Genomic DNA, 27982 nt, shown 5'->3' with positions numbered 1-27982 from the left:
TTAGGTGCCTGCTTGTGGATTTAGGAGCCTAACTTTAGGTACCCAGTTTGAGCTAAAGTGTTTTTGTTCGGGTCTCCCAACCCCCACCCCCTCTTGTTTTCATCAAAGCCATACTTTGGAGAGTTGGGAAGTGGTTTGTAATGCTGATTGGAGCAGTATCATGACTAAAATGCAAATATGCCTGAAGTTAGAAAACGGTCATTGTTTCACCCTAACGTATTGTAACCATAAATGCTGGAGCTCTTGGAATAAAATGTGCCTGTAGGAGTCCTGGGGAACTGTCTATATGTGTTTTGGGGGGTTGGGAATGAGGCAGGTTTCTGTTTTCTTTGCAACTTATCCAGTATTTCTGATGGAAATAGTTCACAACTAAAGCTATGCCTTCCTTTGGGGGAAACACAACCATTTAACTTCTCTCTTCTTTATATATATACCAAGGAACTGATGTTTTGATCCCCTGGGAGGCCAATATCTGTTCACTACATTTGTTCATTTCAGGAAGATTCTGTAGTAGCTGAAAAGAGAGTTTGCTTGGTTTATTGTGTTGTCAAACCTTTATGCTATGGCAATGAAGATATGCATTCACAAATTCAATTTTGAGGGGGGAGGAAGGGATCAGAGAAGGATGATCAGGTCTTAGGGGGAAAAGAGATTCAATAGATAGCATATCTGAAATTAGATTTTAGAAATTATTGTTTATTTTTTAAAAAGTCTGAAGGTCTTGGGGGAAGTGGATCAGTTGGGAGCATATTTAAAATTAGATTTCATAAATTACTGTAATTTATTATTATTTTTAAATCACATGCAGCAACATCCCTGTTTACCCTGCTTGATAATAGAGGATAGAGCATTTGTAAGTAAAACGCACAAGCCTGTGAGCTCATATCTTGGGTTGGAAACATGAGGATGCAAACTTTAATGAAATTCAGACATTAAAATACTCAGCGAGGCAAAGGCTGCATGTCTACAGAAACAAAGGGAGTTAGGATATCAAGAAATGTGGGCTTTGATGCCATTTAGAAAGGCTTGGGATTCCGTGATTTATCTAAAAGCCATGAGATGCACCTCTTAAAAAATGCAAATATCTGCATTGCATCTTATAGCTGTAATGAACAAGTCTTTCACACAATAGAAACATTCAGCTAGTTCTGGGGCACTTACTGTGGCTCCATATGCTGTGCTGCATGCTTGTGCCCTTTAATCACGATGCCTTTTGTTTTTTCAAAACATAAATGAGAAGCACATGAATGTTTAAATGGTGTACACTCCAGTTTTGTTTTGTTTAAAAAAACATGATTAAATAAGCCAAATAAATGCAATCCTCACGAACGCTGGGGCATGGTAAATCATGGAAAGCTATGAAGCAGGCAACAGCAAAAGTATGTAAATCTCCTGAGCTGCTAATCACATGTAGGACTACAGCTTTAGGTTACCAGAGGACCCATGTTACCCAGTGGGGAGCAATTTAAAACACCACAGGGTCTGTTGAGGGAGAATGCCTGTATGCACGGCAGATGTATATTAATGAGATCAAGCTAAAGTTTGCTTTTCTGTAAATTAGGGCTTAAAAGAAGGAAATATTTTAAAGCATTTCATAGATTTGCACACTAGATATAGCATGTCTCACTGGTCTTCACTATGGGCCTGATCCAACCACTGAAGTCAACTGAAAGTTGGTTATTAGCATCAGTGGGCTTTAGATCAGGCCTTATCTTAATATTTTCACTGTAGTAAAGAGTTTTTGCTGGGATTAAGGGAAAGAAGAGTGATCTGTTCATCAAATAAAATCCAAATCAGTCCATCACCCTCAATGAAGTTTTTTAGCATAGGCTTTAAATACATTGTGAGTGTAGATATATTATATTTTGGTTAGTCTGGATTGCAAGTTACAAAAGGTCTGTTTCTGAGAGCAAAAATAGGTAATTAATAGGACTAAGAGACAAAATGCCAGCTTGTAGATTTGTTTCCCCTGCAGAAATAGGCGCCCCTGTTAGATTGCTCTTTCTTGATCTGATGTAACAAGAACAGAGAGTCAGCTGTGAATCAAGCGCCTTGTTCTCATTTCCTTGATCATTGACATGGTTTGAGAGAGAGAAAGGAGGAGAGATTATTTGTGAGGTTATTAAAAAAAAAAATCCAGCTGCCCCTCCTCCTCCCCTCTAAAATGCAGAGATTCTTCTGGAACGTTCCATAATATGAGTTTGACGTTTCTCATTAAATATCATCCTCATCCCCCTACTCCTCATTTGTTAAAAAGTGCTTTTTACAAGTCACTAAGCAGATAATTCGAAGCTTTGATGAGTGGATTGCCAGTTAGCAATACAGTGGGAAGTACATTTTTATTTTATTTTTTACCCAGCAGGCTGTGTAATGGTTATAGAAATTAAAGGATAATTACATTTACGTGAATTTATGCTTTTACAATCCCACTGTTACTGTTATTAGAATATTTACCACTATTGAAAATTCTCTCTTCACGTAGATCTGCTAATTCTTCATTACCATCCTGTGCTGGAAACTAGCCATTTTGAGAGTTTGTCATATCAGATTGACATAAGGGGTAGTTTTTCTGGTGATTTTAATTATTACCCATTACGGTGCCTTTGCACTTAGGTTTCATTTGCGACAGCATTAGGTTAATTTATTTAAAGTTTACATTAGAAATGATCATTAATGACTTATTTTTCGTTATTGATGTTTTCATTAGGTTTCACACAGATTAGGTGCTACATAGTCTACATTTAAAAAAAAACTCTGAGAAATGTCTTTCTCATTGAGAGATTAAAAGTAAATTTCATAGTGTATGACATTTAGTTTCTGTACATGGCAATATACTTCTGCAATATATAAAAACTGCTGATGTGTAAAAGTGCTTGGTAATACTTATAAAACAGACTTTTATTCCTAATGAAGAGCTTTACTGGAGAGTATCTTAACACAGATCAGAGCTAGTCAGAGCATAGAGAGCCATTATATCTAAATACAAAGGCTCATTCATTATTTGTTGGGTGTTTGTTGTCTCTCTTAATTAAAGACATGCTGGAAAAAAAAGGTTTTACAACCTCTTTAGTTTAAGAAGACTCAGAAATAGTGAGCCATTTTAATTAATCGATTATTTTTGTGGGGGGAGTCCCTTCTCCTCTACTCCAGGCAGCATTTGTCATCCTTTGGTAGGAATAACTAATTTCCTTCTAAATCTCCAATCTGGAATCACATAGAGTGGCTTCCATTCCCTCCCCCATCCCCAAACTCTTCTGGTGTTCTGTGTTTGGGGAAGGGAGGGGAGTAAGGTTATATGTTTCTGACCTGCTTTACTGCTTTTCATCTGAAAGTAAATTAATGCACACACTAGATTCCCCTCTACTGTGCTGATTGGATCCTTGTGCCGATTAAATATTTCACACTGATAGAGGGATGCTGAAAGCACTCAGCTTGTAATATGGTATGTACATCAGTGGTACAATAACTGACTTTCAGGTTAACGTCAAACAAAACCCCAGTTTGCTACAGTTTTGATTAGAATGGGTTTTTGCTTTGAATATAAATCCTTGTGCCCTGCTGCAGCGATGGCTAATTAGCAGAGATCTGAGAAAAAATGAATGGATTCTTATTTTTAATGACAGGCAGGCAGTAAGTTGTCAAAAAAAAGGGGAGGGGGAGAAAACAACACACAAAAGAAGCCAGAAGCCTTTTTTTTTTTTTTTAGTAGCTACTATACTTTGTGCCTCAACACACAAACCTTCCTTCCTTTGTACCTTCCTGATCTGTTTTCTCCAAAGGGCAGTTCTTGTTTGACCAAGGATCTGTCATCACTCTAAACGTCTATTCATGCTTTCCATACCCTATGACAGTTCTGTCAGGATGTTTTTTGATCTATATTCAAGTTCTCATCAGATTTTTCTTTTTCCTGCTGATGAATACTAGAAGCCACAACACAATTCCAAGCAGCAGTGAAGTCACTTCTGCTTTCCTAAGTATCTATCTCTTTCTCTCTCTATCCATAGTTCTTTCTGCCTCATATTTATCTCCCTTATGCTCTTCAGTCTCTATCATGGCACACTTGAGAGGGCTGCAATTGGCTCTTGCTTTGTGGATCAGCAAGCAGAAAGAGTGTTAACTCCTCAGTGGCGATGTGCTGGAGTGGGCTCCCTGGAGCCACTTGGTAAAATTGCAACACCAAATTAAAGGGAAGGTTGGATGATCTCCTGCCTCTGATAGAGTTCACCCCCACTCTCTGGATGCTGTTAAATCATCCCTCCTAGTGATGACCTATCCTTGAGGTTCATTAAAAATATTTCTGTAGTGCAATTTTCCCCACTTTGGAATGAACCAGATTGCACCAAAATGGCAGGTTGTTTAAAAAATAAAACGGGAAGGAGACGCTGTCCCAGACTCACCTACAAATGCCATTGCCCCAGTTCAAATGATAGAGATTGGACATAGTGATCTATTATCAATAAACTGTTGTTCAGAAACAGAGTGTAAAATGTTCCCATCAAAGTTAAGGATATGACAGAGCATTTTTAATAATGGGAAACCAAACTGATTCTTCAGTTCCTCACCCTTCCACTCTGTGAGCACAGCAGCCGTGGTATTTGGGGTTGTCCACAAGCAAAGAGGATGTTTTTATGGGAGCCCTTTGTTGAAATACTGGTAGCACATCATCGATCCCACCTAAGGCCCTAGTCCTGCAAATACTTGCATAGATATATACATCTCTTCATGGGAGTAGCCCTATTCACTTCTCTAGGGCTACTTCTTTGCGTAAAGTTATATAGGATCATAAGTGTTTGGAGAATCAAGGCCCAAATGAATAAGGGTCATTGCTCACAGCTGGGTAACAAAAATGGCAACTGGAAACACATTGAAAAGCATATGAAAATTCATACTGTTACCAAAACCACAAATCTTGAAACATCCCATATATTTTGGTTATTGCCAAAATAAGAATTGTGGTCTGTCACTGTTAGAATATTAAAGAGTCAATTGTTCAACTGAGTTTTATTGTAAGAACTGAGTAAATTAACAGAGGTCAAGACCCTCCTCTCTGAGGGAATCTCTATTCAGCTATCTCACATGCAGTGCCTTAGGTTTGTGACAAATGTTAAATTATTAATTGGTAGGCCTTCGCTTTGGTTTTATAATAGGTTACCATTCTTCTGAGAGCTTGACAAACTCCCATACAGAACATTTTTCCTTCTAGGCCATCTCAGGAAAATAATAGATGTTGCTCTGGAAACAACTGCCATTCTTCATAGCGAAAGTGCATTATCAGACAATATCATTCTGGAAGGATTACTGGAACAAAGTCTATGTCTAAGGCAGAAGTGGTTACGATATAGACAGCAATAGGCAGTGAATTCTAAGTCCCCTTTAAACAGGTCACATATCTTAGTTTGGAAACATGAAGGTTTGTTGGCAGGCTTGTATCAGTTTAAAGTCACTGCCACAGGGGAAGGTAATCAGTAGCAGAGTATAAAATTGTTTTAGAATGTGATCATTCTTATTTAACAATCTACATAGGACATGTGTGGATTACTATTGATATACAAGACACATCAGACCTTGTAAGGTTACCAAAAAATGATGTAAACTGCAGAAGAGTAGAAGTGGAGAAACGGAAACCTTAACTTACAGTGAATGGCAATATCAGCTCCCCAATGTGGGTGTCGGTGCATGTATGTTCCAGCATCTGTACTGAGACAGAATAGCTATTTGCTTTTTGCCTGTGGCTTCTGAAAGCAGCATTCTTCAAATCCATCTCTCTCCCCTATTCCCTTTTCTTTAATATGAAACTCAGCAATCTGTTTAATAATTATACAAGGTAGCATCTGAGTAGCTGGTAGGAGCCTCACTTATTCCAAATGTCCTGGAATGAGAGTAAAACCATTGCATCCCTGTTTCCCCCACATCCTACAAACCTTTATGAGCACAAACCTCTGTGGAACACACTGTTTTTTGCATTTAAAAATAAACATAAAGGGTAAAGCTATTTTGATACATTTGGGGAAAAAATATAAGCACTGCTTTGTACAGTTGAAATCTAAGAAGAGGAATCTGCCATGTAGAATATAAAAAATCGTAAACAAGCAGCAGCTTTCCAGCACACTGAAGTGCGTTTGCATGTGACTGGCATACATATCTCAAACTCTAGTTTGCCTGTGGCATCCTGCAGTGAAAATGAAAGTTGTGCTGCTATTGAAAAGGCGCTGCTTCAAAATTGGTGTATTGTGAGGACTGATATGCTGTAGATGAGAAGCAGTGTGCTGCTTTCCAGCATTTAGAACCAATATTTTTTTTTGGCTCCCCTATTATGACAGCACATGTTTTTGACTGTTATGCCCAAAGCATGCTTAGATTCTTATTATTCATCATTCCAAAAGTGTCAGAGAATATGTTATGCTGACTGATTCCCAAAATGCAGATTCTGTCTCTTTTAGAAACAAGAATATTCTTTTAATTAATTTGGCAGAAATATAATACAGCAGATGTAGGTTTTGTTGGGGATTTTTTTAACCTGTCATACTACGCTCTATTGTTTCTGCCAAGATGCCTTTATCAGCACTTCCTGGGGCATAACATTTAAAAAAGTTCTTTAAAAAAGAAAAACCATATCGTTTCTATTCTCTTACCAAAAGAATCTGACTAAGCGAGATGTTTTGGTGTGGTTAGTAGATGCATTTTCATGGAACAATTCAATCAGACACAAATGAAAAAAGTCACCTCTTCCAAACAGGTGAGTTTAGTTTTCTGAAACTAATCTTCACTTCTACCACTCAGATACGTTTCCACATCTAGCTTCTAAAAGTCATGCCTTTTTAAACAAATAATTTCAATATGTACATCATAAGAAGAATTGTTTTGTCCACTCAGTAGAAGTTTTTGGAATAAGTTGGTTGGTTATTTCAGGTTTATGATAGTGGCAACATTCTTCCCTGCATTTACCTTTTTTAAGGATAAAAGTAAAAACTTATCCTTAAAGGGGAATACAAATATCCCTTTAACAAGGAAAAATACAGAGGGGTCAACCATAAAAACCACTTAATGTTTGCTTTGAGTTAAAATTTAAAACAAGCAACAAAACTCATCATGTTTCAGCTATTTCTGGTGCATATATACAAATAGGCATTTTCATCAATTTATTATGAAAATAGGGTCACAAAGAAACTATTATTAATATGTCTCTCAGTGGGATGTGTGGATCATATTAGTGTGAGTAAAGAAACAGCTAAAAAAATTTAATTGTACACAATTTCTGCTTTGTATTTTCTCTATTTTTCCCCTTTGCAGCAAGTTGAAAAGCAATTATTGGGTATTAAACTGTGTAAGGAAAGTATCCTTCCTGCTTCTTAACTTGCTTTTGTTTCCACTGTTGTTCCAAATACTGCATATCTTCAGTTTTGCTTGTTCTATTGAATTGAGTCAAATATTGCATATCTTGTTTTGCTTGTTCTGTTGAATTGAGTTACCAAAATACTGTAAATTTTCTCTATCTTTTTAAATGCTATATGAGGAAAACAATGAATGTCCTTACGCTTATAGTGAAACTGTGTGTAGCAATACAGTATTTGTACATTTCTGTGATGTGAAGTTTCCCATCCTGGCAATCTAAATATTGGGAACTTCTTAGGATAGACATTAAAATCCAGTTATAAAATATGACAAAAGTAAAATATAGATGCATGGGACGTATTCTGCTCTTACTTACACTACTGGAAATCCTGGCCCCATTAAAGTAAATGGCACACAGATACAGAGGCAGCTGTGTATTGAATTAAATTCAACCTCTATTTATTTCTAAGTAACAGATTTATACTGTTGTAACTGAGAGCAGAATTTTGCCCATGGTCTCCATTATGAGCTTTTAATGATATATTACATATGATATAAAATGAAACAATATTACTGCAAAGCTGAAATCTTACTCAGAAAACTGTATCTTACTCTGAATATGAGTGATACATAATACAAGGAGATGTTTAATACAGCTAAAATGAGATAAAGATAAAAACAGGTTTGACACAAGTCTCTTGTATCCAGTACTTTGGCAACTATAAAGGCCTGAGTATGTCAGCATAACATGGAATAGTAGAAGAAAACCTGATCCAAAATAAAATAGCTATTTATAAGTTCTCAGTAATACTAATACCTTTTCACAAACGTGACATTTTTATATGCCTTAAATAGTAACAGGTTTTCTGGCTTTCACTAGAATGCCTGACCCCAATAGCTTGAAAAATAATGCTGGTTATTAAAAAAAAATCTTAAAGAAAATGTAAATTTAAAAAAATGAAGTGATAACACTTGGAAAAGTAAAATCTGAAGAATTGGGAAACTAAAAAGTGTAGGGTGATACTGGAAGCTATAATGTGGCTTGCAGTCTAATGAAAGATGACAGTTTGAAAAGACTGGCTAGCCCGCTCTGAAATCCTTTTATCAATTATTATTTATCACTTGTAGTGATGTAACCCCTAGTCACGAACCTTGTGTTTGGTGCTGTCGAACCACACAACCAAAACCCCTTCAGAAAGTGATTCAGGGGGAATTAAGCAACTCCCTCCCCTCCTCCCCCCAAAAAACAAACCCACCCCTAAAAATCCACTTTAACAGGTAAAGAAATTGATCAGACAAATAAAAAGCTACACTAAGCCAGTGCGCTGTTAACAGCAACCTGGTGAGGGTGGAGAAAATGATACTAAAGATCTAGCCAGCTCTCCTTCATCCTTTAAGAAATGCTAGCGATGGTACTCGCTGGCTCTGGGTCTCTGTTCTCTCCTGGTACATAGCCCGGCTCCGGGAGCATGAGGTAGCCCAGAGGCAGAAGGCACATGCAGCCAGGCTCTCGCTGGGGCGCCCCCGGCTGGAGCAGGCGGCGGTGGCTGCTCCGGGTCAGGGCTCCGTAGGGAGGGGGCAGTGCCGCCTCTGGGCTGCTGCTGGAGCGCCTGGCAGAGCCGGGCTGGCTGCAGATGTTGAATGCGCTCGCGGCGGTGCCAGGGCACCCCTCGGCTCCTCTCCGCCCCGTGCCGGGCGGGGGCCGAGGGGCAGGGGATTGTGCCGCTGCGGGGTCAAGGCCGGTGGTGACGCTCGCGCTTTTCTCTCTCCTTCTCCCTGTGGCAGAAGCTGGCGGTGCGGAGCTGCCCCGCGGCGGTGCTGGTGGGAAGCGGGGGCAGCGGAAACACCAAGCCCGGCGGCGGGGTCCCTGCGCTTCTCAAAGCGTCCGGCGGCGGCAGCCAGAGCCAGAGCCAGAGCCTGGCCATCTCCGTCCTGCCGGCCAAGGCTCCCATCGCGATGGTGACCGCGCACATCAACGGGGGGCTGGGCTGCAGCGCGGCCGGCGTGGAGCCCCCGCAGAGCGCCCCCATCAACCTGCAGACCACGGCCAAGCTGGTGACCGCCCGGAGAGCGCCCGAGCTCGGCTCCCGCTCCCAGGTAGGAGTCGCAGGCGGCCCCCGCTGCGCCGCGCTCTGCCAGCTGCGGGCTCAGCCGGCTGCCTCCGCCGAGTCCGCGGGGCGGGGCGCGGGGCCAGGGGAGGGGCTGCAGCCACACTGGGGGCTCTGACTGGGGGGACGAGAGGAGGGGGCGGTCGCGTAATCCTGCTGGCTGGGGAGGGCAGGGGTGACGCTGCGGGGAGAACAGGGCAGGGGTGATGCTGCAGGAGCTGTGTGACGTTGGAAGGGTGCCCTGAAATGGGGAGTGCTGCTGCTGGAGAGAGTAGGGCTTGTCTGACACAGTGTGGGTAATGGGAGGAGATGAGGGAGCATAGCAGGGCGCTGCGGCAGCTGGTCTGGTTGGTCTGAAGTGCAGGGAGAGGGGCTGTCTGACTGGTCTGAGATGAGAAGCAGGGAGGATAACACCTGACCTCTCCTTACCCATTACAATCCCAGAAATGGCTACTCTTAGAGTCTCTTGCCAGAGTGAGAGAAGAATAAAATGTGAACTAGAGGATATATCCTTCAAGAGTCAAACTATAATTGAAGGCATGTGTAAAACAAAAGCGATGTTGGAAAGTCTCAAACTCTCTGAAGTCTATGGGCTGTAGAGCATCACCCCAAATGCTGTGGAGAGAATGTCCATCACTTAGCATATTGAAACACAACAAACCTTGTTTAGTTAACTCATTAACAAGTGGCAGAGCATGTCAGTCCACCTTGGGAACTAAATCCTTCCCTTGTTTATTCTGGTACAACATCATTGACTTTAATAGTGTTAACAGGCTCTGGCAGCTCCCTGCTATCTTCCCACTGCCAGAGCCCTTCCCTGCTGCCGGAGCCTTTCATTTCACCAGGGAAAGGTTCCAGCAGCAAGGAGTCAGCAGATCCCTTCACTGCTATAAGTAGCAGTGTAGATGTGAGAAGCACTGTTTGGTTGTGTAGAGAGACTGCAGGGTCAGGTGTGTAGGGCACTTTACTTGCCTAAACTGTGTCTCACCATCTACAACTGCTATTTATACCCATGCTAGCAGGGTATAAACACTCTACACACTGCCATAAATGTAGACGTAGCCTTTGAGTAGTGGGCTTGTGAACTGGTCACCTCTGGCAGGAGCTTGGGTTCTTAGAAGGGAAGAATCTTTCCTGATAGGACTTGTAGCAGCTGCAATAATCCCAGGGCTGCCTGCATCCCCTTTCAAAGGGAAGATTGGCCCTGCCCATTTTCCATACCAAATCCCATTGTGTTTTCCTGTTCAGAGCAGCCCCATGGATCTCAGTTCTGTGTTGACAGGGAGTGTTCACCTGCTCTCTGATCTTCCAAACCAGTATTTGTTCCATAGTTCTATATTTTTCTCCCTAGAACAATTTCATTTTAAGCTGAGGTTTGCTGTAACCAGAATAGCAATGGGAACATTGCCCTACATTTGGGACTTGCATTTGCTTCACTCTGTTTGAGTTCTTGCAAAATGGCCTTCACTGTACAAAGTTTCTTACAACTTTAGTTTTATGATTCTGCATTTCTGATTGTGTCAAAAATGTACAGTGCAATAGCAAGGCCATGTAGCATTCAGGAGATACACTGAATACTGTAGTGTTTACAATCCTTTGAATAAAATATAGTTGACAGGCATGAATAAGACCAGTTACAAATATTAAAAATGAATATATAAAAATGTAAATTACCTTTGGACCTTGGTTAGTGTGAATGATTGCCACTTCTCTAACAGAATTAAATTGTTCTACAATTCTTTTTTTCTCCAGTCAAGAAAAACCTATAAAAAAGTCTATTCTTGTTTTACATGCAGAAATTTTGAGTCTGTTCCAGAATAGGAATTTCAGATCAATAGCAATAACACACCTTAGTTACCAATGGTAGAGCCTCACTTGAGGGTGTCACTATTGGCAGAGTAACCAATGGCTACTTCCTTTTTTTTAATGACTCTTGAAAAGCAGATTTTCTTTTGAAATGTATAAAGATTGTGAGCTGGGGTATAATGACAGCCTTCTGCTGTTTGGGTTAGGGAGGCAAGCTGATAGGAGTAAATGAGATTACTGGCACAGTGCAGTTTTTCCCTCTGTGTCTGCAAAGTGCGGGAAAGGGCAAGGGCATGAAATGTAATGGTCTGAGTTTCTGAACATTGGTTTCTGCTGGAAAGCATTTAAGGGGATCAGCGTGCGTGCATGGTCATCTGAAATGGTATCTAAAAGGGATGAAATGCTAAATGAAACTCAGCAGAAAAAAATGGGGCATAAAACGATAAGGGGACCCCTTTCAACCTAGACATACAACTTTTAAATAGGATTAAATATAAGTACGTTCATTATAGCATGTCCATTTGCACTACCATGGGTCAGCACTTCCATCATAGACTGTGGTTTTCCCAATATATTTTAAAGTGATTTAGAGACATTATTGATTGTCAAGGAAATGAAATATACTTAAAAACAGTCTGGATAAATATGTGCACAATCACCTTTAAAGAATTCTTTAGACTAGAAATTTAGCATACAATTTATTCCAAAGTAATGGGGGAGGGGGAGCATATAAGTATCATAAATTTTAGAGTAAGCCCCCCAATTTGTTCATTTTTATTTCTGTTTCCTAGTCTTGCCTCCACTTTCGGATTGAGAGCAGGGGCTGGGCTTTGCTGATCAGGTTTGAGGCACAGTAGATAGAAAGCTGATAGTGTCCCATCTGTTGTGGTGGAACACTGCATCAAATAACAGAAAATTCCTCCTCTGCCACCTCCTCTAAACAGCTAAGTTTTAGGTCAGAGGGGATCACAACAGCTAATGTGGGAGAAGCATAAAAACTGTTGGCTGATGGGAGAACAGGAGGAGCAGACAGCTCTTGGGGTCGCAAGTGCTGCAAGTGGAGGGAGGGAAAAATACAATTGGACAAATCACCCAGCCACTTCTTAAGAACCACTGAGAGAGGTGGGGGAAAAGATCTTCTGAGTAGCCCTGTCATTAAATTTGCTGCCAGAATTAGCTCTTGCCCTGGCAATATAGGCTGTATGCTCCCCATGCCACTATTGTAACTCCCAAGGGTAGCGAGAATTAGAGAAGTTGGCTGCAGGAACGTTCAGCCACTGCCCTAAGGAGCTGGCTCTTCACAGCAGTCCCCGCCTAAGGCTGCCCACCACTCTGCACAATGCTTGGGGAACATCCCAGCAAGACAATAGATCTCATCCCTCCACACAGTATTAGTGTCTACAAACACAGTTGCTGACACACTGTCATGGCTGATTCCCCACTCTGGCATTTCGAGTGCAGAAGGTGGGGGCCCACAAAGATTCTAAAAATTACAGGTAATACTGGCCACTCCAGGCTTGTATTAAACTCCCAAGGTTACAGCTTCTCTCTGACCTTAGATGAGTAGATGCTGCCACCACCCAAGTGCAAAAACCCTTTTGAGAACCCAGGAAGGCGCACTTGGGAATTCCTTCCTGTGCGGTACCCTCAAGCCCTTTCGCGTGCCCCCCTTCTTTCCCCCCGGAAAAGCTGAGAAAGATAACAAAAGAAACCAGCTGTTGCCACCAGCTAATTAAACAACATGTGCACAAAGCTCTTAAGACACAAAACTCCAGTCCTGTTCTTAAAAAAAAAAAGGTAAATTTTATTTGAAAAAAAAAAAAATCATCTGAAAACTCAGGCTATTGCTAGATTTAAAAAGAGCAAATACAAAAATTAAGAATAAAGAATAGCTTTCATGAGGTCCAGCTTAAAAGTTACAAGCAAAACAAAAACACCTGGGGTTAGCACAGAGGAGTCCACAAGCTATAAAGAAATAAAAGAGATAAACCTAATCGTGTCTTCCTAGACATTTCCCGATCTACTTATATATCTGGGGTTTCAAATGAGTAGTTTCTAGGTATGATCTGATGATTTTTCATACCTGGCCCAAGCTCCTACAGCATAGTTCCAGCCCTGTCTCTGCTCTCCGGGAGAATAACACAGGCAGACAAGGGAAAGTTTTTTCCCCAATTTAAAGAAGTTCTAGGCTTCCTATTGGCTCTTTTGGTTAGATGCCCACTCACTTCCTTTTACCTATGGCCCTTTTAACCCTTTACAGTTAAAGCAAGTAGAGAACAGCTCCTAACAGGGATTTTATAGCTAACTGGCTGGCTGGGTGTCCATAAAAGGGAGCTACTCCCTCCCCCTTCATTTCTCTCTCTCTCTCTCTCTCTCTCTCTCTCTCACACACACACACACACACACACACACACACACACACTCTCTTCACCAAGTAAGTTCATGGCAATCTTCACAATGTCTATCTACCAGACATCTTAGTCCTGACCCTGCAAGATCTCCTTCTGTTCCACTCTGAGTTTTTTTTTCTTCAGCAGAATCTGTCAATCATGTTAAAGTCATATAGCACGGATCATTGTTCATAGCTTAATTAAATGAGACCATCAAATTGTCAGATGTTTCTAAGGGCTAAATTTGAACTCCGTTTTCCAGAGGTGAAAATCTGATACACTAACACACTGCGTCACCTGACTTTGTCTTAACTTTGAATTTTCATGCTTTTCTCACTAGTTTGTTGTACGACCTTAGGTCATATCGTATTCTTGTTTGGGGTTTAGATAGGCATACCACTGTCTAGTTTGTTCAGAAAAATGGGGCTTGTGTTTGTGTAGGTGGATGTTCATACACACTTTATAGGTGTGAGTTTATGGCATCTATTTGAAAATTTGGCCCCCAAACTTGAAGAACTTAGTTCTGCATGTGCAAGCCATTTGCTATGTGTGGGCTAACTTTTAGAATAATTTATTCAGCAATATGAAGTAATTTTTAAAATGATTATTATTTCTTAAGTCAGCTTTAATACTGGTCAAATGCTGTTAGGTATATTGTTTGATGCGTACTAATGAAATTGATGGTATTGTAAGGAACATCCTTTGGTGCTAAATGTCCGCTAAGAAGCATTTGGTCAGATTAAGAAAGTATGTTTATGTGCTAATCATGTAAAAGCTCATGCACTGTAATACAAATGACTTTTTTATGATTATAACAACACTGTGAGATGCTGTGCCCATGAAACTCTTCATACAGTTGCCCTCTGTTTCTTTGAAATGTAGGTGGACATCTTAGGTGGAGGAATTTGGAGAGCAGAGAGGGAAGACATGCACTTCCTGATAGGGCTCCAAACCCTGCATGCGATTCCATGTGGGCAGGCCCCAGTGACTAGACAGAGCTCCACATGGGCTCAGGAGTTGTTTTTTGTGCACAGTTACTCACAGTGTTGGGGCCTACATTTTTAATTGTCCTAGGGTGAATTTTGACTTGGGTGAAAAGTGGCAGCTGCTATATACTTTACTCTCTAGGGTCAAGTAGACCCAGATCCAAAAAGGGACTGCCTTAGGCTTTGAGATGCTGAGGGCTTGTCTACACTTACCAAGGGATCGAAGCACGGCCATCAATGCATCAACAGTCGATTTAGTCTAGTGAATACCCGCTAAATCGACCACAGATCGCTCTCTCATCAACTCCTGTACTCCATCAGATTGAGAAGAGTAAGGGGAGTTGATGGGAGAACGTCTCCTGTTGACATCACATAGTGTGGACCCCGCGGTAAGTAGATCTAAGATATGTCAACTTGAGTTATGCTATTCACATAACTCAAATTGCGTAGCTTAGATCGACCTTTCCCTTTAGTGTAGACAAGGCCTGAGTGTCACACCTAGAGAACCACAGGAACAACACTATGATCCACAAAGCCTGGGCTCCCCTATACAATGACTGTGGAGAGATAGGCACCTCAGAATGTGATCCACAAAGCCAGTATGCTAGGAGGGAGCTGCCTAAGCTAGCCCCTGGGAGATGCTGACAAGAGGGATGTGAGCTAAGTCCTGCACCTCTCTTGGAGTTTGGACAGCAGGAAGATTTCTATGTCTGATTCTGATCCTTGAACCAGGAAAGGTGGAGGATAGGGGCTTGAATGGAGGGTCTCCCATGTTTTGGATGAGTACTGTAGCCACTTGGCTAAAGTTTATAAGGGAGAGCCTCCTCCTCCTCCTCCTGTGAATTCGCCTAAGGGGGACAATCCAGTAGTTGGCCTCTGAGCATCCCTGCCGGATTGGACCCCTGCACGTGATTTAGGCAGTTGTACACCAGTCTCCCTTGGTATGTGAATAACTCTGTGACTTAGATGGGTGATAGATCTGGGTGCCTAGGGTGAGGCAACAGTGCGCATGGTCAGAGCCAGAATTTAGATGCCTAGAGAACTTTTGCTATAAAACTTAGGCACCAGAGTGAGTTTAGATACCTACAGGGTTAGGAGACATCCAAGTGGGAGTTTGATGGGTTGCAGTGGAGCCTAAATATGAGAATTAGGTACATAAATACCTTTGTGGATCACACCATTATTCCATAATCTAGCAGAGTTTAGGGATAACAAGTGATTTTCTCACTCTTCAGAATAAAAATAATCCTAGAGGAGTGTGATATTTTTCTGCTTTAGCAATGCAACAGAAAAAGACGCTATACTGCTTCACTCCAGTTGCATTACAGATTAGTAATAACATCATCATGGGGAAGTTATTTGGGTTTTGCAGTGTCTGAAGGGAGTAATTTTAATCTTTTTTTGAAAATTAATTTGATGAAAGATGGTGGATTGAGAGCTCTAGAGATAAGTTTCTTTCTCCTCCACACAAGCTTCTCCACTCTGTTCTCTTTACCTCCACTGTGATTGGAAACCCACCTATTGGCATAAGCCAGTAGTTCAGTCTTCTTGCCCTTTACACTGTTATGATTATTTATTATTTCTATTACAGAAGTACCTAGAGGCTCCAACTGAGATTTATTTAAGTTATATGGCCGATGTATACCTTACTTATATAGCACCCATCACTACAGTATCTGAGCACCTCACAATCTTTAAGGGATTATTCATTACCAAACTCTATTACTATTATATCCCTGTTTCACAGCAGCACAGAGAGATTAGTTGTCTTGCATGAGGTCACACAGGAAATTTGGGGCAACACAGGGAATTGAACCCAGCTCTCCTGAGTCCCCAGCTATCAACCTAACCACAGGAATCATTCTTCCTCTCTGGATTCTATTGTGTTGGAGATTCAAAACACATAGTTGGAGACAGTTACTGCACCAACGAACTTACAATCTAAATAGAGACGGCAAGGTGGGATGGGAAATGGAGGCACTGATAGGTGAAGTGACTTGCCCAAGGTCATACAACAGAGCCAGATCTCATGAATCCCAGTCCTATGCCCTGTCTGTTGGACTATGCTGATTCTCTCTGCTGAGGCTGCCCACAAGGTGCTTGTTGTATTGTGGACACCATTGTCCATTAGGAACAAGACTTTGGCACTGAAATAATTTCATAGTAGAAACCCAACAGGTATCCACTGGAAAGATGACTGGTCAATACTGATCAGGACTGGATTCCAATCATAAAATCATAGAAGATTAGGGTTGGAAGAGACCTCAGGAGGTCATCTAGTCCAACTCCCTGCTCAAGCAGGACCAACCCCAATTAAATCATCCCAGCCAGGGCTTTGTCAAGCCTGGCTTTAAAAACATCTAAGGATGGAGTTTCCACCACATAAGAACATAAGAAAGGCTCTACTGGGTCAGACCAAAGGTCCATGTAGCCCAGTATCCTGTCTTCCGACAGTGGCCAGTGCCAAGTACCCCAGAGGAAATGAACAGAACAGGTAATCATCAAGTGATCCATCCCTGATCGTGCATTCCCAGTTTCTGGCAAACAGAGGCTAGGGACATCATTCCTGCCCATCTTGGCTAATAGCCATTGATGGACCTATCCTCCATGAATTTATCTAGTTCTTTTTTGAAGCCTGTTATGGTCTTGGTTTTCACAACATCCTCTGGCAAGGAGTTCCACAGGTTGACTGTGCGTTGTGTGAAGAAATGCTTCCTTTTATTTATTTTAAACCTGCTGCCTATGAATTTCATTTGGTGACCCCTAGGTTCTTGTGATATGAGAAGTAGTAAACAACACTTCCTTATCTACTTTCTCTATACCAGTCATGATTTTATAGACCTCAATTATATCTCCCCTTAGCTGTCTCTTTTCCAAGCTGAAAAGTCTCAGTTTTATTAATCTCTCTTCATACGGAAGCCTTTCTATACCCCTAATCATTTTTGTTGCCCTTTTCTGAACCTTTTCCAATTCCAATATATCTTTTTTGAGATGAGGCGACCACATCTGCACACAGTAATCAGGATGTGGGTGTACCATGGATTTATATAGAGGAATGTAATATTTTCTGTCCCATTATCTATCCCTTTCTTAATTATTCCCAGCATTCTGTTCACTTTTTTGACTGTCGCTGCACACTGAGTGTATGTTTTCAAAGAACTATCCACAATGACTCCAAGATCTCTTTCTTGAGTGGTAACAGCTAATTTAGAACCCATCATTTTATATGTATGGTTAGGATTATGCTTTCCAATGTGCATTACTTTGCATTTATCAACATTAAATTTCATCTGCCATTTTGTTGCCCAGTCACCCAGTTTTGAGAGATCCTTTTGTAGCTCTTCGCAGTCTGCCTGGGGCTTAACTATCTTTAGTAATTTTATATCATCTGCAAATTTTGGTACCTCACTGTTTACCCCTTTTCCCAGATCATTTATGAATATGTTGAACAGGACTAGTCCCAGAACAGATCCCTGGGGACACCACTATTTACCGCTCTCCATTCTGAAAACTGACCATTTATACCTACCCTTTGTTTCCTATCTTTTAACCAAAACAACAAGGAGTCTGGTGGCACCTTAAAGACTAACAGATTTATTTGGGCATAAGCTTTCGTGAGTAAAAACCTCACTTCTTCGGATGCATAGACGTGAAGAGGTGAGGTTTTTACTCACGAAAGCTTATGCCCAAATAAATCTGTTAGTCTTTAAGGTGTCACCAGACTCCTTGTTGTTTTTGTAGATACAGACTAACACGGCTACCCCCTGATACTATCTTTTAACCAGTTACCAATCCATGACAGCACCTTCCCTCTTATCCCGTGGCAGCTTACTTTCTGTAAGAGCCTTTGGTGAGGGACCTAGTCAAAGGCTTTCTGAAAATCTAAGTACACTATATCCACCAGATCCCCTTGGTCCACATGCTTGTTGACCTCCTCAAAGAATTCTAGTAGATAGGTGAGGCATGATTTCCCTTTACTAAAACCATGTTGACTCTTTCTCAACAAATTATGTTCATCTGTATTTTTGACAATATTGTTCTTTATTATAGTTTCAACCAGTTTGCCCAGTACTGAAGTCAGGCTTACAGGCCTATAATTGCTGGGATCACCTCTGGAGCCCTTTTTAAAAATTGGCGTCACATTAGCTATCCTCCAGTCATCTGGTACAGAAGCTGATTTAAATGATAGGTTACAGACTACGTTAATAGTTCTGCAATTTCCTATTTGAGTTCCTTCAGAACTCTTGGGTGAATACCATCTGGTCCTGGTGACTTATTGCTGTTTAATTTATCAATTTGTTCCAAAACCTCCTCTAATGATACCTCAATCTGGGACAGTTCCTCAGATCTGTCACCTAAAAAGAATGGCTCAGGTTTGTGACTCTCCCTCACATCCTCAGCCATGAAGACTGATGCAAAAATTCATTTAGTTTCTCCGCAATGGCCTTATCATTCTTCAGTGCTCCTTTAGCATCTCAATCGTCCAGTGGCCCCACTGGTTGTTTAGCAGGCTTCCTGCTACTGATATACTTAAAAAAATAATTGCTATTACTTTTTGAGTCTTTGGATAACTGCTCCTCAAATTCTATTTTGGCCTTTCTAATTGTATTTTTACACTTCATTTGCCAGTGTTTATGCTCCTTTCTATTTTCCTCATTAGGATTTAACTTCCACTTTTTAAAGGATGCCTTTTTGCCTCTCACTGCTTCTTTTACTCTGTTGTTTAGCCATGGTGGCTCTTTTTTGGTTCTCTTACTACGTTTTTTAATTTGGGGTTGTTGTATCCCAGGGGTCGGCAATGTTGGCACGCAGCTCGCCAGGGTAAGCACCCTGGCAGGCCGGGCCAGTTTTATTTACCTGCTGACGCGGCAGGTTCGGCCGATCGCGGCCCCCACTGGCCGCGGTTCGCCGTCCCGGGCCAATGGGGGCGACGAGAAGCGGCGCAGGCGAGCGATGTGCTGGCCGCGGCTTCTTGCCGCCCCCATTGGCCCACGACGGCAAACCGCTGCCAGTGGGGGCGGCGATCGGCTGAACCTGCCACGTCAGCAGGTAAATAAAACTGGCCCGGCCCGCCAGGGTGCTTACCCTGGCGAGCTGCATGCCAATGTTGCCGACCCCTGTTGTATTCACTAGGGAAAGTATTAACAACTTCAACAGAACTGTATTTATAGTGCAAGTCTCTTCTCCAAGCTGTAGCTGCACGCTCTGTAACTCTCCCAGCCTCCTCAACTCCTCCCCCCTCCTTCCTGTTTCCTGTCCTTTCAGACTCCCAACAGCCAGTGCTCCCAGTTCTAATAATTACAAGCAGCATCTAAACACCACATTCCCTCCCCTCTTAAGAAACTTTCCAAATTAAAATAAACGTTGTTCTAATCCCAGGAACAAATATGAAACAAGACACTATACTGTTGGCAGGAATATTATACTGAAAACACTGAAGATACTACATAACATAGACTTTAGTCCAGGCAGGTGGTCGTCTGAGCCTGACAGCCGTCTCTCAAGCCCCGGTTCCAGTGCAATGTCTTGTTTTGTTGGTTCTACACTGAAGTCATCCAATGCAGACAGGGTATTGGCATAATCTCCTCTTGGTGCATAGGCAGGTGCAAGATAAGAAGCATTCCATACCCGCCCATCAGAATGTAGATAGGTGTAAGGTCCCTTCTTCTCTATGATTTTAAGAGGAGCTGTGAATTTATGGTCCCCTTTGCGTAAGATTCCAGGTTTTCGTATTCTAACAAAGGAACCACACTCAAACTTTGGTTCCTTAGCACCCCGCCGTTTGTTTGTGAAAGCCTTAGACTTTGCTTGGTTCTGTTCAACTGTCTTTCTCACATCATCCTTGTTTGGGGCATCAGGTCGTGCTTTTAACAATCCAGCAATGTTCAGTTTAGTAGTCATCTGTTTCCCATGAAGTAACTCTGCGGGTGATCTTTGCGTTGTGGCATGTCGTGTAGCCCGGTATGCTTGCAAGAAATCAGTAGTGAAGGGTATCCACAATCGCCCTTTCAGTTTAGCTGTTTGCAAACTCTCTTTCAAACTTCTGTTAAACCGTTGGATTTCTCCATTGGCTTGAGGGTAATAGGGATGACCTCCTGTGTAAAATGTTCCTCTCTGCTAGAAAAGTTTCAAACTCCAGGGAAGTAAATTGACTACCATTATCTGAAACCAGTTCTTACCTTCCAGGCTAAAAATTGAAGAAAGAAACTTAATTACTGTAGCAGAAGAAATTTGCGATGTAAACCCTACCTCAGGCCATTTGCTGAAATAGTCTATTAAAGTGATGGCATAACGACAGTCAATTGGAGCAGTGTCAAAGGGTCCTACAATGTCAATCTCCACTTTTTCCCATGCAGATTCAGGAAGAGGAACAGGCTGTAATGGAGGGTTACATGTCACTGCTGTCTTATCACGCATTTGGCAAGTGACACAGGATTTTATGAGTGCTTCAGTTTGAGAGTCCATCCCTGGCCACCAATACAGATCCCATAGTCGTTGTTTGGTTCTGACAATTCCTTGATGAGTATCGTGTGCCAGGTGTATGAGTTTTGACTGTAATTCTTCTGGCACAAGTAGCCGGTGTGTACCTCGTAGCACACAGCCATCGAGCAAAGAAAGTTCATCCCGAACTCTAAAATAAGGCAGCAAAACCGGGTCAAGGTTTTTAGGGTTACTGGGCCATCTGTCAGAAATTCCCATAGTTTTTGTTGAATTGGACACACTGAACAAGCAGCTTGAAATTGTTCTCTTGTAACTGCAGTAAGATTGCTTGTAATAAGCGCAACTACTACATCCTCATCCTCTGGTGGACCATCTGGTGAAGGCAAAGGCAGGCGAGAAAGGCAATCAGCTACCACATTTTCGTTTCCAGGCTTATATTCCAGTTCATAATTGAAAGAGAGTAGTCTGCAGGCCATCTAGCAATACGATATCCTGCTCTTCCCAGTCCTTTCGTGGTGAGCAACGTCGTCAAAGGGCTGTGGTCTGTGCGCAACTTGAACGTGCGGCCCCACTGGTAAGTTCTCCATTTTTCAGTAGCCCAGACACAAGCAAGTGCTTCTTTTTCAACTGTAGAATATTTTCTCTCAGCATTACTTAGTGTCCTTGAAGCAAATGCAACAGTCCTCTCAGTGTTGTCCTCATGAAGTTGTGTGAGGACAGCCCCAAGTCCATAATCAGAAACATCAGTGGTTACAATTGTGGGCAATGCGGGACTGAATAGTGCAAGTACTGAACTATGTACAATCAAGTCTTTCACCCTTTCGAAACTAACTTGTGCATCCATTGTCCACACTAAGGTTGAACTTCTCCGTAGTAATTCTCGTAACAGTTCAATGACAGAAGCATAATTGGGAATGAATTTTGCATACCAGGAGGTAAGACCCAAGAAGGAACGTAAGGTTTGCAAATCTGTTGGAGGAGGAGCATTTGAATTTGCCAGGATATGATCTGGATCAGGTTTTAGTCCAGCCTGTGAAACTGTATGCCCCAGAAAGGAGAGTTCAGTTTGTCTAAATTTGCATTTGAACCTATTGAGCTTGAGGCCTGCTTTGCTGATGCAGTTTAGTACAGACTGCAGGTTATTGTCATACTCCTCAGCAGTATTTCCAAACACAATAATATCATCCAAATAGCATTGAACTCCATATTGATTCTTCAGAATCAATGACATCATTTTTTGAAAGGCACTTGGGGCTGATGCAAGACCGTATGGAACACGTTTAAAACGAAATAGTCCCTCGTGTAATAAATGCTGTGAGGTCTCTGCTATCTTCATGCAACATAACCTGGTGGTATGCGCTCTGCAAATCAAGAATAGAAAACATCTTTGCTCCACGGAGTTCTGCAAATACTTCCTCTATGTGAGGAAGAGGATGGCTGTCAATCACAATAGCTTTATTTGGCTCCCTTAAGTCCACACAAAGGCGAATGTCTCCACCCTTCTTCTGCGTCACTACTATAGGTGAAACCCATTCCGAGGAGTTAATCTCTTCAATAATGTCCTTTTGAACAAATTTTCTAAGTTCCTCTGAAACAGCTTCCCTGACTGAAAATGGTAAGCGCCGTAATTTCTGTCGTACAGGCAACACATTATTCCGCATTTTAACTTTATGCAGAAACCCATAAGCACAGCCGAGTTTCTCCTCAACCTGGAGTTGGGTCCCAGCTGAAGCTGGTGTGTGTACCGCAAGAGTGCTTTGCTGAGGAAGATCAATTCGTCCATTAACTACCCTGAGATTTAAAGCAGCTAATAAATCGCTGCCAAGGATAGCAGTGCCTTTGTGGACAATGTAGAACTCCACAGTTACACAGCGATCACCAAAAGTAACTATTGCTGGCAGGCAGCCATGTACTGGAATATGGTTTTTCAAATAGCACACCAAGTGAAGTTTGGGTTCAGTAAGAGGCACATCCTTAAAGTAACGCAAATAGATGGAATCAGGTAGTATAGATACTGCTGAGCCAGTGTCCAACATTAGCTGAATAGAGTGTGATTTGCCTGAGGGTATGGCAGAAACATTTACAGTGCACTTTATCTGTTCTGGAATATGTGCAGTAGTGATTTTGTCTACACTCAGCACAGTAACATCTGGTATTGTAACTGCATGCACCTATTGATTAAACTGGCTACTGCAACATACTTTAGCAAAATGCCCAATCTTTTTGCAATGATTGCACTGAGCTACTTTTGCTGGATATCCTGTGTAGCTTGCAAGATGTTGTGGGGATCCACAGCGAAAGCATGCTTTTACTGTATTTTGCATTTGCTGATTCAGTGGCTTTTCATTAGTTTTCCTTTTGCAATTCTTTGTCTGCACTGATAGTGAACTTTTCGGCAAAGGAATCACAGCCTGGACTGGGCCTCTTGTACCCTGGCTCATTATTTTGGCTTCAGCTGTAGCTGACTCAATCTGAGTAGCAATGGTTATTGCTTTTTCTAGTGTAAGTTGTGGTTCTAGAAGTAAGCATTCTCTTACATGAAGCATTGTTGTTTTCTCAATGAGCTGGTCTCTAATCATCTCATCTGCCATATTACCAAAGTCACAAGTTACAATCAGACTCCTCAGGGAAGCCATATACTGCATTATAGTCTCCCCTGGTTTCTGCTCACGCTGGCGAAATCTGTAGCGATTAGCTACTACATTCACTTTTGTCACAAAAAAGTTCTTTAATGCAGTGAGTGCAGTCTCATATTTATCATCTGCAAGGGGAAAAGTGTAAAATATACACTGCCCTTCTGCTCCAAGGCAGTGGATTAGCAGAGCATGCTTTCTTACTTCAGAAATCTCTGTAGCACTGATTGCAAGCAGGTAAGTCTCAAACATACGGATCCAGGCAGTAAAAGCAATTGGAGGCTCACCTGGGCTTTGCAGAAAGGGTGCAGGTGGGTTCAGAGGCAGAAGATCCATCCTCGTCGCCAAGATGTTGTATCCACCAGGCAAAGTATTAACAACTTCAACAGAACTTTATTTACAGTGCAAGTCTCTTCTCCAAGCTGTAGCTGCACACTATGTAACTCTCCCAGCCGCCTCAACTCCTCCCCCCTCCTTCCTGTTTCCTGTCCTTTCAGACTCCCAACAGCCAGTGCTCCCAGTTCTAATAATTACAAGCAGCATCTAAACACCACAGGGGTATACATTTAAGTTGAGCTTCTATTATGGTGTCTTTAAAAAGTTTCCACACAGCTTGCCAAGATTTCACTTTTGGCACTGTACCCTTTAATTTCAGTTTAACAGTCTAACTGCGCTGTGGAAGTGCCGGCCGGGGGTGCAGGGTTTGGGGGCTGCCCGGCAAACCGTGAAGCCGGTAGCGCTTGGGCAGCCCTTTTCGCGTGGCTGGGAGTGGGAGGGAGGGGGGGAGGAGTTGGGACGGAGCTGGGGGGTGGGAAATGGGTGGGGCCAGGGCCCCGTGGAGGGTCCTCTTTTTTTATTTGTTAACTATGGTAACCCTACCTTTCTGAAATTAAATGCTGCAGTGTTGGGCTGCTGTGGTGTTTTTCCTGCCACTGGGATATTAAATTTAATTATATTATGGTCACTATTACCAAGCGGTCCAGCTATATTCACCTCTTGGACCAGATCCTGTGCTCCACTTAGGACTAAATCAAGAATTGCCTCTACTCTGGTGGGTTCCAGGATCAGCTGCTCCAAGAAGCACATTTAAGATGTCAAGAAACTTTATCTCTGCATCCCGTCCTGAGGTGACATGTACCCAGTCAATATGGGGATAATTGAAATCCCCCATTATTATTATTGAGTTTTTTATGTTGATAGCCTCTCTAATCTCCCTGAGAATTTCACAGTCACTATCACCATCCTGGTCAGGTGGTCGGTAATATAGCCCTACTGCTATGATATAGATTGATTCATTTACGATTTTTACTTCATTTGATTCTACGCTTTCTTTCACATATAATGCCAAACCCCAACCAACATGACCTGTTCTGTCCTTCCGATATATTTTGTACCCTGATATTACTGTATCCCATTCAGGGCCGGCTCTAGGATTTTTGCCGCCCCAAGCAAAATCAATTTTGGCCGCCCTCCGCCCCATTTTTTTCTTACTCTACCCCCCGGCCCCGCCAACTCCTCCCCTTCCGAAATCCCCAGCCCTGCCTCCTCCCCCCAGGCTCTCAAGCCTAGGAGGGAGGGTGAGCAGCGGCGCGCGAATCAGCGGCCGCTCGGAGTCTCCCCCTCCCTCCCAGGCTCTCAAGCCTGGGAGGGAGGGCGAGCAGCGGAGGTGAGCTAGGGCGGCCGGGGCACATTTTTAGGGGCGGCAGGGGCGGCATTCTGGCGCCGGCCATGCCGCCTCTAAAAATGTGCCGCCCCAAGCACCAGCTTGTTTTGCTGGTGCCTAGAGCCGGCCCTGATCCCATTGATTATCCTCATTCCACCAAGTTTCTGTGATGCCTATTATATCAATATCCTCATTTAATACGAGGCACTCTTGTTCGCCCATTTTATTATTTAGACTTCTAGCAGTGGTATATAAGCACTTTAAAAACTTGTCTCCTTTTAGCTGTCTGCCATTACACAATGTAATTGAATGGGACTCTTTTATTTGACTGTTTCTGATCAGACCCTGCCTGTATTTTATCATTTTCCATCCTCTCGTCCTCACTAGGACATAGAGATTCTCTGTTTATAGATCCGCTCCTAAGGGATGTCCGAACCACCTCCCTAGGTAACGCATTCCAGTGCTTCATCACCCTCCTAGTGAAATAGTTTTTCCTAATATCCAATCTAGACTTCCCCTACTGCAACTTGAGACCATTGCTCCTTGTTCTGTCATCTGCCACCACTGAGAACAGCCTAGTTCCATCCTCTTTGGAACCTCCCTTCAGGTAGTTGTCCTAGAATGGAAAGATTCAATATCGCATCTTTTGTCTCTTGTGTCAACAGTCACCTTGATAATTTTAATGCAAAGGTGTTCCCATGTCATGTTTAAGGAGCATTATAGTAAATATGAGGGGGATGGGGGAAAATTACCCAATGAAACAAATGAAAAAGAATGTTTGTTGTGATTTTGATCTTAAAACCTATTGAACCAGGACAAAATTCCATAACTCCAGAATTCCAATTCCTTCCCCAATGTCTTAACGGAAAGCTGAAAAGAGCATGGTGATTTAAGAAAAATGGATTATAGAGTACTTATGTCTGATTCTGCCTACATTCACACCAGCGTAAATGCAGATTAATCTGGTGAGGTCAATGAATTTACTTCAGATTTACTTATATGGACCCGAGGACAGAATTTGGCCCCACATCTCTGATTTATACTGTATAATGAAATGACACTTTAAAATATGTATTTTTACTATATAGCATAAGATTATATCCTTCAAGTTAATTAAACCAGTCAACAATGCTAGTTGCTGTGGATAGGATATTTAAATGTCAGATGCAGAATAATCACTTTTGCTTCTTGGCTATAATGGTTTCCTTTTAAATACCCCAGACAGGCCTATCTGGTGAAGATATCCAAGGTGTATGGCCTTATGCTTTTCCCAGTCTGCATTTGAAAGGAAGGAGGGGGGTCAGGGATGCATTTACATAGCCCTTGGAGAACCACATCCTACAGTCTTTACTCAGGTAAAACTCCTATTGACATCAAGGACTGAATAAAGACTGATTAGGCCCAATGCTGCATTCCATACACAGCAGCAATTCCCAGTGAAGTCAGTGGGACTTCCAGTGCACAGGGCATGCAGGATTGGACTCAGATTGTAACCAGAGAGAGCTGTTTTAAGCTACAAATATCTTGAGTAAGAAAATGTAGGTGAGAAATGAGCAAATTTTCTTAGGTGTGTTCTTTCCAGGAAGTGTGTATGATGTGTGTGTGTGTGTGTGTGTGTGTGTGTATATATATATATATATATATACATATATATATATATATACACACATATATATATATACACACAAACTTTGTATATATATATATACAAACAAAGTTCTTTTGCTCAAATGCTTTGAGTTTATAGCTCATTATTGTTTTGAAAACCCCCACAGAGAGCTTTGCTTTGCTTTAGAAAACCAAAAAATGCTCTAAAAAATAGTCATATACTGTAGCTGTTTCAGTGTAATTGGAGGCTCTCTGTGCCTTGTGTAAATTACCAGGCAAGCATTCTTGAAAATGTCAAAATTTTCAAGTTAGTTCTATTTAAAACTGTGGCGCAAGAATGGAAGGGGATGGGTAGAATATTTGAGAACCGTGTGGTTCTTGGTTGAAGTGCAGTTTGTAATAATACAAGATGATCAGGGAAAAAATAATCTCTTAGGTTTTCTAAATTACAGGATACATAAAAACATCCACTTATCCTACATGCACTATTACTTTAATAAAGGCACCACTTTAGGAAATGAAAGGCTTTGGAATACAGCCAACTGTCTTAGTTCTATTTATTGTCAAAAGGTGGATTTTTTTATTATCTGTGGAGGTTGTGGGGCAGTTGAATGATTCATGTGAATTTGAATGCATGACTTCAGGCATATATTATTGGACTGCAGACTATTTATTCATCATCTTTCAGGGATGCCAATGTTCATATTGAAAACACAAACATGATAAAATTTCCTATAGCTCTTAGAATTGCTTTGCTATGTAAAGCACTGGCATGGGTATGGTTGTAAAGTACTACGTTCTAACTGTATACTTGAGTGTATATTTAAATTAATTGGAAAACTATACCAGAAAATACTGCTCTTAAATTATTTTATATAAAAATAGCAGAGAGAGAGAGAGAGATTGTATATTGTAAATACACAGTGCTGATGAATACTCAAGTAGTTTATGGAAATATCTTAGAAGTCATTCCTGACAGTAATAAAGGCAGCAATTTGATTTCATCTGTGTATAA

General features: G+C 41.8%; 1 protein-coding gene across 5 annotated transcripts in view; it reads left to right on the top strand.

Annotated features, from left to right (window-relative positions):
* PHF21B (PHD finger protein 21B) overlaps positions 1–27982 on the top strand; it is a 229688-nt gene that overhangs the window by 137442 nt on the left and 64264 nt on the right. For all 5 annotated transcript variants that reach the window (XR_004647454.1, XM_034783912.1, XM_034783902.1 and 2 more), the window contains one exon: positions 9118–9429. Coding sequence is in view for 4 of the 5 variants with exons in the window: in XM_034783912.1 (XP_034639803.1) it covers positions 9118–9429 (312 nt within the window). In the remaining variant the exon portion in view is untranslated. The remainder of the gene's footprint in view (positions 1–9117; positions 9430–27982) is intronic.

This window comes from Trachemys scripta, chromosome 1 (genome assembly GCF_013100865.1).
Source record: "Trachemys scripta elegans isolate TJP31775 chromosome 1, CAS_Tse_1.0, whole genome shotgun sequence".
Taxonomy (NCBI): Eukaryota; Metazoa; Chordata; order Testudines; family Emydidae; genus Trachemys; species Trachemys scripta.
The sequence above is the reverse complement of the archived record's forward strand: the minus strand, read 5'-3'. Positions and strand labels throughout refer to the sequence as shown.